The sequence below is a fragment of the Gopherus flavomarginatus genome, chromosome 1 (assembly GCF_025201925.1).
Source record: "Gopherus flavomarginatus isolate rGopFla2 chromosome 1, rGopFla2.mat.asm, whole genome shotgun sequence".
Lineage (NCBI taxonomy): Eukaryota > Metazoa > Chordata > Testudines > Testudinidae > Gopherus > Gopherus flavomarginatus.
In genome coordinates this window covers 28,666,686-28,680,937 of record NC_066617.1, presented here as the reverse complement: position 1 = coordinate 28,680,937, position 14,252 = coordinate 28,666,686, and the positions used below count along the sequence as shown (strand labels likewise).

Sequence of the window (14,252 nt, the reverse complement as noted above, 5' to 3'; positions counted from 1 at the left end):
AAGCAAGGGAAGGGCTTCACCTCGCAGCGGCACCAGGAAAAGGAAAGGGGAGAGGCTGGTCCCACATCGGGCAGCCCTCGGTCCCCCTCGGGCCCAAAACCTCCGACTCATGCTGAGCGGAGCAGCCCAGCGCCATCTGCACGCGTCTCCTGCAGTCAGGACGCCATCGATGCTGGAAACTCTACAGGCTGCATGGGACATTCTGAGCCTACCGGTATCCGGGGCGCTGCCGGTGACGGGCCTTGGGTCCCACGGAAAGCTGCCACTGGGTACTCGTCAGTCCCCCTCAGCACGGCACGCACAGCTCTCTCTCCGAGGACCGCTCCCTGCCTCATTTGACACACAGTGGCCGGTCAACTCACAGTTTACGCCCACCCTCGATGCCAGTCAGGCTAATCGGTTCCCTCCCGGGCAGGAGTCTCGAAGTCCCTCCATGCCATGTGGTGGGGGGCGCAGGCACCAAGACAGACACTGGAGACGCTCCTCCTCGCAGTGCAGTTACCGTAGCCGGTCCCGACACGATTGACATTGATGCTTCCATTCGGGTTCCCGCATTGTCAGACGTTACACATGGGACTCCCCTCACGATTCTCCGGCACCGGAGCACTGAAGCTCCTGGCACCGAGGAAAGTACCGGAGCAGCACTTCCAACAGGTCCCAGTCCCATGGAAGACGGTGTCGCAGGCACCGCTGCTCCTGCTGCTCCTATGGGACCACATGCTCGACGGCGACCTCAGCTTTGGCACCCAGCTGCCCACCTCTTGACTGCACGGCTCCACTGGACCAACCAGCACAACTGGGCCCTCAGATTGGGCAGTGGCAAGGGGCCCCATGGCAGGGACAGTAGTGCCAATGGGCACCATGGCCACCGGTGCCCGCCCAGATGGGAACCCACTTGGTGGCAGAGGCATCCCAGGCTCCCTCGGCCTCCCCCTCTCAGCTGAGGAGCAAATCGGCAGGCCATGAGTTGGCAGCTCTGCGCCCAGACTCCGACCTGGGATCGATTCCCCCAGTACCGACCAATGCCCATGGCTCCGTGCTGTCTCTCTCACCGATGCTGGAGGACACCATAACAACACCTCTGCCCTCTATCTTGCAGGAGGATTTTAAGGCACATCAAGACCTGCTATAGCGGGTGACGTCCAACCTCCAGCTGCAGGCTGAGGAGATGGAGGGCCCGTCAGACTCCCTTTTTAATGTACTGTCTTCCTTGGCACTGGGCCGTGTGGTGCTACCCCTCCACCAGGGGGTGGCCAATATCTCTAACATCTTGTGGCAAACTCCTGCCTCCTTGGCCTCGATCTCCAAGAAGGCTGAGAGGAAGTACTTTGTGCTGGTCAAGGACTATGAGTACCTCTATTCCCACCTGGCACCTAACTCGCTAGTGGTGGAATTGGTAAACCACCGAGAGCAACAGGGCCAGCCCCAAGAACAAAGACGCCAGACGACTGGATTCCTTCGGTAGGAAATTTTATTCCTCTGCGAGTTTCCAACTCAGAGTGGCCAATCATCTGGCCTTGCTGAGCTGGTATGACTTCAGCCTATGGGAGTCCCTGCCGAAGTTTGAACCTCTCCTCCCGGAGCGAGACAGGACTTTAAGGCTCTGGTGGATGAGGGGGTGGCAGCGGCCAAAGTGGCCCTTCAGGCAGCGTCAGACGCAGCCAAAACAGCAGCCCATTTGATGGCGTCCGCGATATCTATGCGCAGGGCATCGTGGCTCCTCCTGTCCGGGCTATCGGCGGAGGCCCAGTCCCTCATGGAGGACCTACCATTTTATGGGAAGGCTCTGTTCGCAGATCAGACAAACGTCAGACTGCATGGGATGAAAAATTCCCATACCATTCTGAAAACCTTGGGCCTCTACATCCCTCCGGCTAAGAACAAGGCCAAACCGCAGCTGTTGGCTCAACCTGCAAGAAGCAGATATGAGCCCTGTACAAGAGGCCGAGAGACCAGAAGCGCCGGTCTCAGTGGCAGTCCCGCTCTGCCCCGCAGCCAGGGCCCTCTAAGGGCAAAAGGCAGGGAAAAAGGCAGTTTTGACTATTTGCAAGGGGGTACCAGGGCAGTTGCCAGGGAGACTCCCCTATTAATAAAGTTTCAGTTCTGCAACCGTTTGTCTGCCTTCTGCAGGGTGTGGTCCCATATAACTTCAGACCAATGGGTCCTCAACACCATTTCCAAGGGCTACATGTTGCAGTCCAGCTCACCCCCACCCAACCTCCCCCCCTCCCTGATGGGTCCGGGGGACCTGGAGCATGCCCACCTCGTAGGGCAGGAGGTGGAGTGAGTACTACACCTGGGGGCGGTGGAAAGAGTTTCAGTAGAATTCCAGAGCAAGGGTTTCTACTCTCGTTATTTTCTGATCTCAAAGGCAAAAGGGGGTCTCAAGCCCATCCTGGACCTCAACCATTTTCTGGTCTGCTCCAAGTTCCGCATGGTATCCCTGGCCTCTGTTATCTCCTTCCTGGACCCGGGAGATTGGTATGCTGCCCTGGACCTTCAGGACGCATATTTTCACATCCATATTTTCGAGGGGCACAGATGCTTCCTCCGCTTCCTAGCGGGGCTAGACCACTACCAGTTCACGGTCCTCCCTTCGGCCTATCCACAGCGCCTAAGGTCTTCACAAAGTGCATGGCTGTAGTAGCGGCCTACCTCAGATGGAAAGGGGTCCAGATCTTCCTATACCTGGACAATTGACTTCTCAAAGGCAGCTCTCAGTCCCAGGTAAGGGCCCACGTAGAGCTGCTCCTGTTCATGTGCACCGATCTCGGCCTAGTGGTGAACAAGGCCAAATCAACGCGAGTTCCAGTGCAGCGCATAGAGTTCATTGGGGCACTACTGGACTCCTCAAGGGCCACAGCCTCTCTCCCGCGGAGCAGGTTCAAGGCCCTGAAAGATCTCATCTCCTTGGTCACGGCCTTTCCGGTGACAATGGCGAGAGCGTGCTTTCAGATCCTGGGGCACATGGAGGCATGCATGTATGCGGTCCACCACGCCAGGCTCCGAATGAGGCCCCTCCAGCTCTCGTTAGCCTCCCAGTTCTCCCAGACCCGGAACGGGCTAGGCAAGGTTCTCAGGGTGCCGTCCCCAATACTTGCTCCCTGCAGTGATGGTCTTACCCTAGCGACATGCTGCAAGGAGTTCCTTTTCGGAAGGTGATCCCGTCTTTAGGCCTGGTGTCCGATGCGTCGGACTAGGGCTGGAGAGCTCACACAGGGAACATGCAAACCCAGGGGTTGTGATCGACCTCAGACTTGTCACTCCACATAAATGTCAAAGAACTCAGGGCGATATGGTTGGCATGTGTTGCCTTCAACACGCACCTTCGCGGCAAAGTGGTCAGAGTCCTGACGGACAACACCGCCGTGATGTAATACATCAACAGGCAAGGTAGGACTCATTCCTCAGCCCTGTGTCAGGAAGCCCTGAGCCTATGGGAGTTGTATATAGCCCACAATTTCTCCCTGAGGGTGTTCCACTTGCCAGGCATCCGCAATACGCAAGCCGATCGCTTCAGCAGGGTTTTCTCCCCCCAGTAGGAGTGGTCACTCCACTTGGAGGTCACTCACCGGCTCTTCCAAGACTGGGGAGTTCCCCAGGTCAGCCTCTTCGTAACCCGCCAGAACTGGTGTTGCCCCTGGTTCTGCTCCTGGGGGGAGTGGGAAGGGTCGTGATCTCCGATGCCTTCCTCCTGCAGTGGTTGAGCCAGCTTTTCTACGGTTTCCCACCGTTACCCCTTAGTGGCAAAGTCCTGCAAAAAGTAAAAGGAGACAGAGGCCGTGTCATCCTCATAGCCCCAGCTTGGTCCCATCAACACTGGTACGGGACCCTACTAGACCTTCTGGCGGCCCCTCCAAGGAGGCTATCGCTATGCCTGGACCACCTCTCCCAGGATGAGGGCCGCCTCCTTCATCCCAATCTGACTGCTCTCCACCTGACAGCATGGCTGCTCAGTGGCTAGATGAGGAGGAGAGGAGGTGTTCTGAGGAAGTCAGGCAGGTCCTCCTCAAAAGTAGGAAGCCGTACACACGCCGCACGTACCTGGCAAAGTGGTCCAGATTCTCCAGGTGGGCAGGGGAGCAGGGAACCTCCCCATTGACCGCACTGCTCTAGCTTATCCTTGTGTACTTCCTATCCCTTAGGACCCAAAGGCTGGCACCTGCCTGTATCAGTGTACACCTGGCGGCCATATCGGCCTTCTACCTGCCGGTGCAAGGGCACTCGGTCTTCTCCCATACTATGACCTCCCGCTTCCTGAGAGGCCTTGACCGTTCATTCCCCTATGCTAGAACCCCTGTGCCGCAATGGGACCTAAACCTGGTATTGTCCCGCCTCACGGGGCCTCCCTTTGAACCCTTGGCCACGTGTTCCTGGTCTCACCTCTCATGGAAGCTAGCAATCACCTTGGCCCGCTATCTTTCTGAACTCAGGGCTCTGACCTCGGAACCCCCATATATGGTCTTCCACAGGGATAAAGTCCAGCTTCGCCCACATCCGGCATTTCTCCCGAAGGTGGTCTCCACCTTCCATATGGAACAGGACATCTTTCTTCCCGTGGTCTGTCCTAAGTCCTATTCCTCCAATGAGGAATGCAGCCTTCACACACTCGATGTGCGTAGGGCGCTAGCTTTTTGTCTGGATCGAACCAAGCTGTTCCAGAAATCCTCGCAAGTTTTTGTTGCTTCGGCCGAGCGTGGGAAGGGGCAGCCTATCTCCACCCAGTGTCTTCCCAGCTGGATTACCTCGTGCATACGCACGTGCTATGATCTGGCAGGGGTTTCCCAGCCTCTGATCATCAGGGCACACTCAGCGAGGGCTCAGGCCTCATTGGCTGCCTATGTAGCTCATGTCTCTATCCTGGGCATCTGTAGGGTGGCCACTTGGGCCTCAGATCACACGTTTACTTCGCATTATGCGATTGTCTCCCAAACTAGGGATGACACCGGGTTCAGCAGGGCAGTACTGCATCCTGGGAACTCGTAAATCCTACCCACCTCCAACACGCATAGCTTGGAATCACCTACTGTGGAATACACATGAGCAAGCACTCGAAGAAGAAGAGACAGATACTTGTTCTGTAACTGGTGTTCTTCGAGATGTGTTGCTCATGTCTATTCCACATCCCGTCCTCCTTCCCCTCTGTCAGAGTTGCAAGAAGGAACTGAGGGTAGGGGGAGTGCGCAGCTCCCCTTATAGCGTGATATAGAGGTGCCATTCCAGGGGTCGCAGCGGTGCTCCCCCAGTACAGGTACTGCTATAGGAAAAACTTCCAGTACCGGGGCACGTGGTGAGCACGCACACCTACTGTGGAATACTACTGTAGAATAGACATGAGCAACACATCTCGAAGAACACCAGTTACGGAACAGGTAACGGTCTTTTTGACGGCATTATTGTCTTGGTTTGGCTTCAGAATCTTGTGTCTAATTAAGGTGAGCACTCAGCAATCTTTATTTAACTGGTTTTCTTCAGAATCACCTCCTTTAAGGGTTGATGCTGTTAATTAACTTCCCAACAGAAGGGATCTGTGTTGACGTTACTCACAGGTGACAGATTTCTTACCAAGTAAATTCAAACTCCGGGAATTACCAGATAGATTGATAGCACAGATCCACACTCCCTATCTGTTTCTCCAGTTCTTCAATCTAAGGCATAGATTCTGATTAAGTACAAAAAATGGACTGGGGTTAAGGCTTGCTGCTCCTTTTGAAGCCTTGGATATGAATCATCAATGCTGCAAGGGAGCATTCTCTCTACAGCAGAGGTTCTCAACGAGGGGTCTGGGGCAGTGTTCCCGCTAATTTTTTGTGTGACACATCACCTCCATATTGGTGCACATAACAAAATTCATGTGGTGGGGGTGGGGCCGAGGGTTTCGGCATGTGGGAGGGGGCTCAGGGCTGGCGCAGAGGGTTGGGGTGTGGGGGGATGAGGGCTCTGGCTGGGGGTGCGGGCTCTGGGGTGAGGCTGGGGATGAGGGGTTTGGGGTGCGGGGAAGGGCTCAGAGCTGGAGCAAAGGGTTGGGGTGCAGCGAGTGTGGGCTCTGGGGTGGGGCCAGGGGTAAGGGATTTGAGATGCAGGCTGCCCCAGGACTGTGATGGGGAGAGATGACTCCCCTCAGCCCTCTCTTGCTGCAGCGGCTCAGGGCTGGGGCAGAGGCACCTCTCCCCAGCCACAATAGCTCCTGCAGGGCTGGGCCGGGCTAAAGGAGAGGCTCCTCCCCTGGCCGAAGCAGGTCCGTGCTGGGGCTGGCTGGGAGGGGCTCCTTTCCCTGCCACTGCAGATCCATGCTGGGGCCTGTGGGGAAGGGCACATCTCCCCGCTGCAGCCGTGAGCTCCTGCGCGGGGCTTAATAGGCAGCAGCGCAGCTTAGAGGGAACATAGGTCTGGGGCCCCCTGGGGGCCACGGACAGATTTCAGGGGGGCTGCCAAAATAAACCAGAAAGCAGGGCTGGCATTAGACTCACTGGGGCTGAGAGCTGAAAACCGAAGCCCAAGCAACTTGGCTTCAGAGTCCCCTGTGGTTTGGGGCCCTGGGCAATTGCCCTGCTTGATATCCTGTAACACTGGCCTTGGCTTTTAATCTACTGGATATACAGAAAAACTGTTGTTGTGGCAGAGGTGGGCTGTGAAATTTTTATGGGGGGGGCCTCAGAAAGAAAAAGATTGAGAAGCCCCTGCTCTAGAGAGTTCTGACCATGACACCAAGAGCACATGCACTTTCTCCCAAGACTGTACTCAAGGAACTTCTGTTACTAGGTAAGTAACCTTTAAGAGATTTAAGTTTAGTTATACGTCCTTTGGAAACACTTGCTTTGAAAGTAATTCTCTCTGTTTTAACATTTGACATTTCATTGTCAAAATTCTAAGATGGATTATTTCTGAAATACCTATAAATGTGTCTGTTATTTCCTAGGCATTTGAGCTTGCAACTGGAGATTATTTGTTTGAACCACATTCTGGTGAAGACTATTCCAGGGATGAGGGTATGTGTCTTCTGAGATGTTTGAACAGTTTACAGTAGTGTTTATCTGTGTACTTGAGTAAACTGTTGATAAACATTGTGTTTTGGTATCAGATTGTAAATTCAGATTTTTTCTTTTTAAGTCCCATCGGTAGCATTAGGTGGGCAAACGCCCGTCAGCAGACACATTCATCTTGCTTAACAGCAGCCTGAGGAAATTAGACTACTTTCTTGTAAGATTTGCATATGTGTGGAAACGTGATTGTGAAATAATAGAGCATTTTAGTTACAAAAAGCAACACAATTGAATTTTAATGTATCTTCTGTTTATTAGAATAGATGTTTACATTTGTGTATATATTGTTTGAAGTAGCTGGTTACTAATTAAAAAAAAACAACAGAATTAACTCCTGCTTCCATCTGTATACCTGTCCATTTCCATGCTTGTGTGCTTGTAATGCCCCTTGCAGCGGTAACATGGGCATCATTCTTTGTTCCTAAATGCTACTAATGATGCCAGAGTTCTGCTGATCCTGGAAACCTGTGCATGGGTTTGCTGCAAACATTGTTGATTTGAAACTATTTCTGATTTTTTACTAATTCCAGTTTCTTTCCTCTTCTTTTTATCCCATCCTTTCCCTGCCCTTCCCACTCCTGTGCCCCTTTTTTCTCTCCTTCATAGACCACATAGCACACATCATAGAGCTGCTAGGCAATATCCCAAGGCACTTTGCTCTATCTGGAAAATATTCTCGGGAATTCTTCAATCGCAGAGGTAGTACCTCTTCTTTTTGAAAGGCGCCGTGATGCAGACAGAAGTGGAACAGCAGTTGCTGGTTGTAGCACATACCAATAAGGAGCATTTTCTCAAGTCATATAACAAAAATCTATCCCTGCTATATAAACATTAACAAATTAAAAACAAAAAGCTATGAAGAACTCCTTTGCACCAATTTAAAGGGAACAATTGATGACATCTTTTAAATCACTTTATTGGTAAAATCTTATCTTTAAAGGCTGCACCTCAGTGTTTTGGATGAAGAAGTTTTGCTGGTAGTGCCTTTCCAAATTAGCCATTAAAAGTGTCTTGTCCACACACACTAGTTTTCTTACATTTTTTGATCAGAATCAATCTATTTCTGTCTGTACCGGGCCAGTGTTAGTGTGTGCATGCAATGTACTGATTAAACTGTTGTATGTTTCTGTTTTGCTGGCAATGTTCTCCAATGCAGATCACATAGCATTGATCATTGAACTGCTGGGAAAAATCCCTCGAAAATACGCTATGTTGGGGAAATATTCCAAGGAGTTTTTCACCAAAAAAGGTAACGGTATTTATGCAACACTAATTTAAAGCATAGTACTATCCAAAAGGAGAAATTGTACGTTCATTTATGATTACTGAAGAAATATATCAATTTAAGTGAGGACACAATGTTAAAGAAGAGTCCTGATAAATGTGAAATCACCATTCTTTGAAGAGCAGGAAGTTGCAGAATAAAAACCGTTTCCCTGTATCATTTATATTACATGGTGTACTCAACAAAGTCATGGATATTAAGTAAAATATCTATGAAACCCTAGTGAACTGCTCAAATATGTGCAGTGTATCAAATACATCCTAATGTTCAATCCATTTCAGTTGATGTTTTATATGAAATAACTGTCAGGGAATATGCACTTTTTGGTACCATGGAAAGGAGTTAAAATACTTTCTGGAAAATATCAGTTATCTGGTTTTCATCTTATTTAGTGTTCAAGCAAACCCTCTTTATATGTGTCAAACTGAGGGATGGGATAAATGAGCACTCAACACAGAGATCATGTATCCTGCCATTATCTTACCATTTGTGTTTAGACTTGAGTGCAGAAAGGATAGTTTTGTGACACAAGGGTGGGTACAGCTTCCATCTTCTGTCTGGATAGCACTGTTTCACGTTAAGTATCGCAGCACATTTAAAACAAATATTTGCCCTGTGTATGGTGTGGCACAGGGCAAAAATGTTTTTAATGTAATATGGCATTCCCTTGATTCCATTGCCTCTTTGTCTTTGATTAGGTTAGAAGAATTAAACTAATATAAGTTCCTTTTTTTCAATTTGTGGTAATATGGGGGAGTCATTCTGTTGTCAAGTTGCGGTATCTCCTGTGTCTCTTGCTAGTTTCTCTTCTCATTCCGTTGACCATATTCTTTTAATTATTTGTGAAAAAAAATGGATAATCTACTTGTCTAAAATTAAGTTAATACTAATAGATATTTTTAGAAGCTCTCTTCAGCAGGCCATGGAAAACACCAGCTTAGAATAGCACTTATAATGGCAGAGCATTAAAAAATCTAATTTAAAAAAATTAATCAAAACATTAAAAAAAGACCTCATAATTAAATTCATGGTGATAAGTGGTGATGTTTGGTGGTTAAGCAGCAATAGCGACTGCTGAGTTCTATTCCCAAATCCAGCACTGATTCATTGTGATGGTGAGTTTAATGCACACATAAACTGCCATTTCAGTTATTGCTCTCTTCATAAGGATTGTGATGAAGGTCATGTTGGCTGAAATACCAGTTTAGCACAGATTGACCATCTTTTTGTTATGAAGGAATTAAAACCTTAAAATTACCTAGAAATTAAGTCATTAATTCCAGTTGTCTGTGCTGTACAGAAGAGGAAACTTGACTATTAAGGACATCTTAATCCTTTGGGGCAGTTTGTAAAAGTAATACAGTCAGAATACAGTCAGCAGTGTTAAAATTCTTTCTAATTCATTCTCCTTTCTCATAGTTAATTGGCTTGGTACTTTTTATTTTTTTTATGTTTGATGATAAAACTAAAAAGAACCCTTAGTCCTATAGAGGAGTGTTCTGGTGGCCTTTTTGTAGGAACCATTTAATTGTGATTTGTTCTTCTCTATTAAATAAGCTGTTCATTACCAATTGATGATTCTGATTATATCAGTTAGTATTGTTCATGGTCATGGCTGATCCTGGCAGGAAACTGGGCTTCAAACACTGCTCCAGCTGTGTAAGGTAGATAAAAGTAATGATTTACTTTTATTTTTTTAATTTAAATCAATGTAGGTTTAAATCAAAATTTTTATTTACATGTTAAGTCTTTACATTCTTTCCAGTGCTAGACTGGATGTATGCACTTGTTATTTTAATTAATTTTCAAATAAGAATTTCGGATTTTACATAGATTTTTTTCCACTAAGAAGTTTTCACACTTAAAATGCTCAGGCTGAAAAATACAAGTCCCAGGCTTCATGAACATCCTTACTGTGAAAATAACATGAACCCATATACAAGACTGATAAATAGCCAGACCATAGAAACTGCAGATTATGATGGATGAGCAGTCAGTGGGGCTTGTGCACCTGAGTCACTTAGATGCTTGTGAAAATTTCACACTTATCTAAATGTGGGCTTAGAAGTCCAATTTTAGCCTCTTGTTTTTACAAATATCCTCTGTGTATCAAAAAATACAACTGTAGCCTCTGTTGCTGCAAATAATTATTCACATATTTAAGTACTGAAGTAGTCTAATTGAAGTCAATGGCACTGTTCATGTGAATAAAATTTATTACTTTGTGTTTTTAGGCTCAAGGCCTTAATTTTCTATATTTCGATTTTTTATGGTTTTGTAAAAATCCGACGAGACTTTTGCATTAGTAGAATTTAAAAAAAAAAAACCCTAAAAACCCAGCATTTATAATTTGGGTCATTGTCAGTTGAAGTCCCAATAGCCCAGATCAAATTTAGGTTTACAAAGCCTGAACTGGATTTAAATCGATTAACAAAAATCAAGTGATGTAAAGCAATTATTTAAATCACTCTCCCCTGCAGCTGTGGCCCCAGTCTGTATACTGACGCCCTCGAGTGCCATCTGTGTTCTTTACCACTCAAGGAAGGCCCAAGCTGCTTGTTATGGAGGAGGCATTGAAAGCCCGGAATGTCTGTTGCCTTCTCCATGTCAAATACTGTGGTAGAACTGATCCCCCTAGACTGGGACTGCCTCACATCTAAATGCTGTGAATCAGTCTAGCCAGTCAATTAGATCAGAGGGCACTGCTGAAGCACACACTGGTTGGAAAGTCATTCACAGCAGAAGAATATGAAGAAGGTTTGGGGAGAAGAGTTGCATTTAAGGATTGAATTTAAAGGGGTATTTTGTTTCAACTGTCAGCTAGACTGAAGAAGAGAAAACATGCTTACAAACTATCTGACACTGGCCAGAAAGCATCAGAGGAGCTAGAGGGTTGGAATTTTTAATAATATTTAACATTATTAATATGGGAAACCACAAACATTAATTAACCATAAATTATGTTTTTAAAGCCAGAGGCCAAATGGTATTTATATAATTGCCATAAACATGCTTAAAAAGCCTACATAGTAAGTAATTTACTACATCCAAACAGCAACAAAACAGGTTTAAGCATTTGATCAAGATACTTACAAACCGGGCTAAACCCAGGGGTGTTTAGACCCATATTGGTTGGCTCCAGTGTGGTCAGGTAGGTATTAGCAATGAACCCTTTAAAAAACAAATAATGTCATTGCCAGTTACTGACTTCAGCTAAAATCTAGTTTGAGAACATTCACTCCTATTTTCAGTCTTCATCCAGAGAAGATTTACAACCTCCTTTCTTCCCAAGGCCTTTTCTCCCTGCTGACCAACAGTACAGTGGAAAGGTCTGAGCTTGTTTCTTTAAAGTCAGTTTTTAGAACATAAGAACAGCCATACTAGGATAGACCAATGGTCCACCTGTCCCAATATCTTGTCTTTCAACAATGGCCAATGCCAGGTGCTTCAGAGGGAATGGACAGAACGGGATTCATCAAGAGATCTATTCCCTGTTGCCCATTGCCAGCTTCTGGCAAACAGAGGCTAGCAACACTTCAGAATATAGTTCTGCATCCCTGCCCATCCCAGCAAATAGCCATTTGATGGACCTATCCTCCATGAACTTATCTAGTTCCTTTTTGAACCCTGTTACAGTCTTGGCCTTCACAACATCCTCTGGTAAAGAGTTCCACAGGCTGACTGTACGTTGTGTGAAAAAATACTTCCTTTTGTTTGTTTTAAACCTGCTGTCTATTAATTTCATTTGGTACCCCAGTTATTATGTTACAAGAAGGAGTAAAAAACACTTCCTTATTTACTTTCTCCACATCAGTCATGATTTTATAGACCTCTATCATATCCCCCCTTACCTTAGTCTTCTCTTTTCCTAGCTGCAAAGTCCTAGTCTTATTAATCTCTTCTCATATGGAAGCTGTTCCATATCCCAGTCATCTTTGTTGTCCTTTTCTGTACCTTTTCCAGTTCCAATATATCTTTTATGAGATGAGGTGGCCACATCTACACGCAGTATTCAAGGGGTAGGCAGACTATAGATTTATATAGAGGCAATATGATATTTTCTGTTTTCTAATCCCTTTCATAATGGTTCCCAACATTATGTAAGCTTTTTTTGACTGCTGCTGTACACTGAGTGGATATTTTCAGAGAACTATGCACAATGACTCCAAAATCTCTTTCTTGAGTGGTAACAGCTAATTTAGACCCCATCATTTTATATGTATAGTTGGGATTATGTTTTCCAATGTGCATTACTTTGAATTTCATCTGCCATTTTGTTGCCCAGTCATCCAGTTTTGCACGGTCCTTTTGTAACTCTTCACAGTCTGCTTTGGACTTAACTATGTTGAGTAGTTTTGTATCATCTGCAAATTTTGTCACCTCACTGTTTACCCATTTTTCCAGATAATTTATGAATATGTTGAACAGTACTGAGCCGAGTATAGGCCCCTGGTGGACACCATTTACCTCTTTCCATTCTGAAAACTGACCATTTATTCCTACTCTTTGTTTCCTATCTTTTAACCAGTTACTGATCCATGAGAGGACCTTCCCTCTTATCCCAGGACAGCTTATGTGGCTTAAGAGCCTTTGGTGAGGGACCTTGTCAAAGGCTTTCTGAAAATCTAAGTACTGTATCCACTGGATCCCACTTGTCCACATGCTTGTTGACCCCCTCAAAGAATTCTAGTAGATTGGTGAGACATGGTTTCCCTTTACAAAAACCATGTTGATTCTTCCCCAACAAATCATGTTCATCCATGTGTCTGATAATTCTGTTCTTTACTGTAGTTTCAACCAGTTTGCCTGGTACTGAAGTTAGGCTTACCGGCCTGTAATTGCTGGGATCACCTCTGGAGCCTTTTTTAAAAACAGGTATCAGATTAGGTATTCTCCAGTCATGCTACAGAAGCTGATTTAAATGATATATTGCATACCACAGTGAGTAGTTCTGCAATTTCACATTTTGAGTTCCTTCAGAACTCTTGGGTGAACCATCTGGTCCTGGTGACTTATTACTGTTTAATTTATCAGTTTGTTCCAAAACCTACTCTAACGATACCTCAATCTGGGACAATTCCTCACATTTGTCACCTAATATGAATGACTCAGGTTTGGGAATCTCCCTCAAATTCTCAGCCATGAAGACTGGTGCAAAGAATTCATTTAGTTTATCCATAATGGCCTTATCTTCCTTGAGTATTCCTTTAGCATCTCAATCGTCCAGTATCCCCACTGTTTTTTTAGAAGGCTTCCTGCTTTTGATGTACTTTAAAAAAAATTGCTGTTACTTTTTGAGTCTTTGGCTAGTTGTTCCTCAGATTCTTTTTGGCCTTCCTAATTACATTTCTACACTTCACTTGCCAGAGTTTATGCTCCTTTCTGTTTTCCTCACTAGGATTTAACTTCCACGTTTTAAAGGATGCCTTTTTGCCTCTAACTGCTTCTTTTACTTTGTTTAGCTAAAGTGGCACTTTTTTGTTCCTCCTACTATGTTTTTTAATACATTTAAATTGAGCCTCTATTGTGGTGTCTTTAAAAAATTTCCATGCAGCTTGGAAGGTGCTGTACCTTTTAATTTCTGTTTAACTAACATTTTTGTATAGTTCCCCTTTCTGAAATTAAATGCTACCATGTTGGGCTGCTTTGGTTTTGCCTCTGCTCCCTACAGGGAGGTAAAATTTTATTACTGGTCACTATTACGAAGGGGTTCAGCTACATTCACCTCTTGGAACAGATTCTCTGCTCCACTTAGGTCTAAATCAAGAACTGCCTCTCCTCTTGTGGGTTCCAAGCCTAGCTGCTCCAACAAGCAGTCATTTAAGGCAGCGGTTCTCAGACTGTGGGTTGGGACCCCAGAGTGGGCCGTGACCCCATTTTAATGGGGTTACCAAGGCTGTCTTAGACTTGCAGGGGCCTCAGGC

At 46.2% G+C, this 14,252-nt stretch overlaps 2 protein-coding genes across 11 annotated transcripts in view; one reads left to right on the top strand and one right to left on the bottom strand.

Annotated features, from left to right (window-relative positions):
* SRPK2 (SRSF protein kinase 2) overlaps nucleotides 1–14,252 on the top strand; it is a 330,809-nt gene that overhangs the window by 294,031 nt on the left and 22,526 nt on the right. For 6 of the 8 annotated variants that reach the window (XM_050925633.1, XM_050925608.1, XM_050925669.1 and 3 more), the window contains 3 exons: nucleotides 6,920–6,989; nucleotides 7,650–7,742; nucleotides 8,200–8,292. In XM_050925633.1, the coding sequence (XP_050781590.1) occupies nucleotides 6,920–6,989; nucleotides 7,650–7,742; nucleotides 8,200–8,292 (256 nt within the window). The remainder of the gene's footprint in view (nucleotides 1–6,919; nucleotides 6,990–7,649; nucleotides 7,743–8,199; nucleotides 8,293–14,252) is intronic. The other 2 variants (XM_050925651.1, XM_050925644.1) reach the window with 2 other exon arrangements.
* LOC127035900 (uncharacterized) overlaps nucleotides 1–14,252 on the bottom strand; it is a 52,569-nt gene that overhangs the window by 18,865 nt on the left and 19,452 nt on the right. The window contains exons 3-4 of one of the 3 annotated variants that reach the window (XM_050926146.1): nucleotides 11,422–11,499; nucleotides 8,288–9,983 (exon numbers count right to left, since the gene is read on the bottom strand). The exons of 1 other annotated variant lie outside the window; for it this stretch is intronic. In XM_050926146.1, the coding sequence (XP_050782103.1) occupies nucleotides 9,922–9,983; nucleotides 11,422–11,499 (140 nt within the window). In that variant the 3' untranslated portion in view covers nucleotides 8,288–9,921. Of the gene's footprint in view, nucleotides 1–8,287; nucleotides 9,984–11,421; nucleotides 11,500–14,252 lie in introns of those variants that run through there. One more of the 3 variants, XM_050926125.1, reaches the window with a different exon arrangement.